A 4,228-nucleotide genomic window follows, 5' to 3' on the forward strand; every position below is an offset into this window, starting at 1 on the left:
CTTTCTAAATGGACTGAACAAGGTTATTATGGAAGTGGTAAACAGACTGAACATCTTAAGGGTTGTCTTTTTACATTGTCAGTGGGATAAGGGAGGAAGGTGGGGGGAGGAGGAGAGTTCTGAAGGTGGTATAATTTTTTTTTTCCCTCTTTTAGGTCTGTTAATAAACTTCTTTATATTCTTTCAAGTTTGGTGCCTGCTTTGCATTTCTCCTAATTCTTATCTCACAGCAGATAAACAGTAATGAGTATTTTGGACCAAACCACTACACCATCAAAAGAGAGAGAAACACAGAGTTAGCTAACACTTGCAACCAAGACATGCATTTGAAAAGAGAATATTGCACTAAGAGAAGAACCCTGAAAGCTTTAAACGCTTCCTTCACTGACCTAAAAAAGTAACCAACCATTTTCTATAAGCAGTAGCAAACCTGACTTGGTCCACATCCCTACAAGTTGATAATACTTTATCAACAAACCGGTATTCCATTTCTGGACCAAGAGAGTCCTGCACAGGAGCACGCTTCAGGCGTTTTGTTTCTTGGGTATAACCTTGTTTGCTACTGGATTCATTCAAACCATCAACATCCATAGCTTGTGCCATGTGACTTGTTGCAGGACCATGGTGGGAATTATTCAGAGTTTCATCACCGCTGTCCACAGATGATACCACTGCACTCAGGAGAGGAAGTTTGTTGCTTAAGTGCTGTTGAAGGTAGAATACACACCTTCTTCAAAGGAAAAGGAAAGAAAAGAAGAAAAAAAGTCATGCACTGAAAATAACCTGCTGTTGCTGCTGAACTGTTTCAATTCATTTGCCATCCCTCCAGACTTCCCTCAAAGACACAAATCTGCTGTCTCTGCTCATGCTCTACTAGAAAGGCTCCACGTCACTTTAGCAAATCTACTGTTACCTAGTCAGGAACCTGCACCCAGCTACTAAAGCAGAAATCTTCTGCAGCCAATCTTCCATCTACATTTTGCTCATTTTTTGTTGTTTAAACATTTAAAGTGCGAGAAGGCTCATTAACAGCATTGTGTGTGTCTTGTACAAATTAAAGAGACAAGTGGAGCTTACACCACAAGATATTTAAGCCAAATCAAACTTCCCATGCATTAGTTCTGATTATGCTCTTGAACATTTTCCAAAGGCTTAATACATAATAGCTTAAAAAATCTTTTATTGAGTGGTACTTTCTAAAAACAGAACAATTTGTTTGGAAATATCACATGAAGAATCATCCACAAATCAGAAGGAAACACTTTTAACCAAATCCTCTTACCTATGACACCACAATGTTTCATGCCCTGGGTAATTATCAATCAGTTCAGTGCAGAGCTCCATCTCTTCATCTAAACGGCAGGGGAGATCCACACTTTGCTCCTCTGCACAGGCAGCTTCTGTCCCTGCACTCTCTTCCCCCTTCTGAAGGCTAGGGTTTTGTTCATTTACCATTTGATTTTGTACCAGTATGTTATTGTCAGTCACTGTTCTGCGTATCAAGGAATTGAGTAAGAACTGGCGGTAATGAAATCCACTGTGGTCCGAGACATGCATGGATACCCAATATTTAGTGGATGAAAGTTCATCGAGGAGAACCTGAAACAAAATTCAGCGAGAGTTATCATCCAGTAAAAAGGAGGAACCTACCACCACTGCTTCTGTATTAAGGTAACCTCTTCTTTGGGGATTTCAGCCACTGTGGTAATAGTTTAAGAACATACAGAAAAATGATATATCACTGAGCCTTTTCCACTGTGTGCTGAAAAGCATCTCGGCATCCCAGCAGGAAACAAATTAATACTTCTTCCAAACTCTGAAAAGGCAGGCTTTTCAGAAACCTGCCCACAGGCTGACTGGGAAAAAACCCAAACCACTTATGATATGAAAGAAGCAATGGTTTAAGAATCTCAGAATGGTTAGCAATAAATACTACTTAGAGAAGGCAGAAACTACAGTGCTATTAGGTTTAAGAATTTTAGTTTTTACCCAGCAGATTGTGGGTGTCAGAAGGTGGGTGAGTTGCTTAAAAAGAATAAAACCCGAACTTAATTTACACCTTCATTTTCCATGAGAGAATGTCAACCATAGCATTACGTTTAAAGTCCTAGGGCCTGTGAAATACAAAACTACTTGTCCATAATCAAGTTGTTTGATTTTACTACTGAAGAACCCCTAGAAAGGCTTCCACAACAACTCAAGTAAATAGTTAAATGCCAACTACAGTTCTGTTTTTAACACTGCTGGCTCCTATGAATTGTCTCTTAATTCTGAGTGCTTTTAAATGTTCAAAATTCATTTCCGGAGAGAAATGCAGGTTTAGCTACCAGACAAAGCTTCTTTTACTTTGCTTTCTCTGTTAGAGCCAGTGATTTGGTTTCTTTTTACAGGCCTTAACACCTCTTTCCTCACACTACTTCTCCTCTGGAGCTTAAACTATCCAAAGAGACCAACACTACCTTTTTCATTCACTTCTAAAGACTTTGAATATAATCTTACTGATATGCTCCTGCTTTTAATCTCTTCTCCTAAGCTACCTACATCACTTAACAGGACCAGCTGATGCAAAACAAGTTTCATAGGAAGAAGTCCTTCTTTTTGATACTGCAGCACAAAAGCCACAGACTCCCACAAAGAAAACCATGGAAACACACAAGGCCAGCTATACAGCTTTTTTGGGGGCATCTGATCTAAAAGAAATTGGAGCAAATACAATGCAAACAGTGTCTTCTACCCAAGACAGTCAACATGTTTTTCTAAATCCTGACAAAAGATACCAGCATTACCTTCCTTTTACACATCAGCAATCTCAAGTGAAGTATTAAGTAACAGTCCACACACAGTCTTCTTAAGGAGGCTAAAATTCCATGTCCAGATCTGGACTTTAACCATTAAGACCAGCTTTTCCCTTCTCAATTGAGCTTAGTATTTTAAACTTCTGAACTTTAAAATTTACGAGTCTGTTAAGAACAACATAAGGCTTAGAAAAATCAGATCAGCCTTTATTCAGCTGTGATAGGTACTACACACATTTATGCTCAACTGAGACCTTGGAAGAATCCAATTCATTTATGTGAAATATTTATAAGCTACAAATTTACAGGGGACCATCTTAATTACGCATTTTAACTCCCTGTACAAAGGGAACAAAATTATTCCCAGCATCACTCCTTATCTGAACCAGAATACCTCTTTCAAGAAAGCAACACAGAAGATTGCCATTAAAACCTCCTGAGATCTACAAAAAACAGAGCCTCCCATCTAGGAACCTTGGAGTACCAGTGGAAGATGCTTCAAACAACTGGAAGTAAAAGAAAAAGCCAGCTAATGTTTGAATTCCAAGAGGTTCTTTCTTAGGACTGTATGCTTTGCTTAGCGCTTTCTTACAAAGCCAGCTTTCTCCATTTCCATCTCTATCGGTACAAGCCCTTGTACAAGCCCTTTGCCACTGTTCTGTGAATAAAGAGGAAACTGTATGAAATCTCCTTCCTTCCCACTCTTGACAATCTCTTTCCTACCTCTGGTGGTGAGCTGGCTACCATGGAACTGGCAGCCTCCCCCAGAACAGGACATGTGTGTTCAGTGATCTTTGTCTTGACCTCTGGGTCTGCACTCCCTCTTACACCATCCCTGACTGACTCTTTGCTTGGTTGTTTTAGAGCACTTTTCCAACCATAAACTGCAGACAAAAACCTCCTCCCTGGTCTGGGACACTGGGGAAATGAAAAGGAACTGGGGAAACAAGCTTTTAAGGATAACTAGATAAATCCAGCAATGTCCAGTCACAGAAACTAGTACCTTGGAGACCCAGTCATCTAAAAAAAACCTAAGGCTATACTGGGGATGGCTAGAAGAAAAACTACTTCGTGGCTCATGAACATGCTGTGTTCTGGGCACCACACAAGAGAAGTGTTGCCTCACGACAATTACCCCACCACTTGTTTGCTTGCTCTCCATCCTGTAATTATGAAATTGAGTATTCCAAACTGAAGAAAACAAAAAAGTTTGTAAATCCTTGCTGAACTACATCCTATTTTTCTACCTGCATGATTTCACTGAAACAACACAGTGTGTGTTGCAGCGGGGATTACTGCAACATGTGTGAGACAGCAAGGCCCGTGGAAAAGAAATATGGACGGATTCTTGGTAGCTGTTTCAGAGATGTTTATTTCTCCAGCCGCATGGCCGGAGCTCCGCCGAGGAACTGCTCAATCACGGGACCTGCGGG

General features: G+C 40.3%; 1 protein-coding gene across 1 annotated transcript in view; it reads right to left on the reverse strand.

Annotated features, from left to right (window-relative positions):
* Positions 1-214: 214 nt before the first annotated feature.
* PTAR1 (protein prenyltransferase alpha subunit repeat containing 1) overlaps positions 215-4,228 on the reverse strand; it is a 29,199-nt gene continuing 25,185 nt past the window's right edge. The window contains 2 exon segments of the mRNA XM_017736445.1: positions 215-730; positions 1,283-1,599. Of these exon segments, the coding sequence (XP_017591934.1) occupies positions 382-730; positions 1,283-1,599 (666 nt within the window). The 3' untranslated portion in view covers positions 215-381.

This window comes from Corvus brachyrhynchos, unplaced genomic scaffold, assembly GCF_000691975.1.
Source record: "Corvus brachyrhynchos isolate BGI_N302 unplaced genomic scaffold, ASM69197v1 scaffold716, whole genome shotgun sequence".
Classification (NCBI taxonomy): domain Eukaryota; kingdom Metazoa; phylum Chordata; class Aves; order Passeriformes; family Corvidae; genus Corvus; species Corvus brachyrhynchos.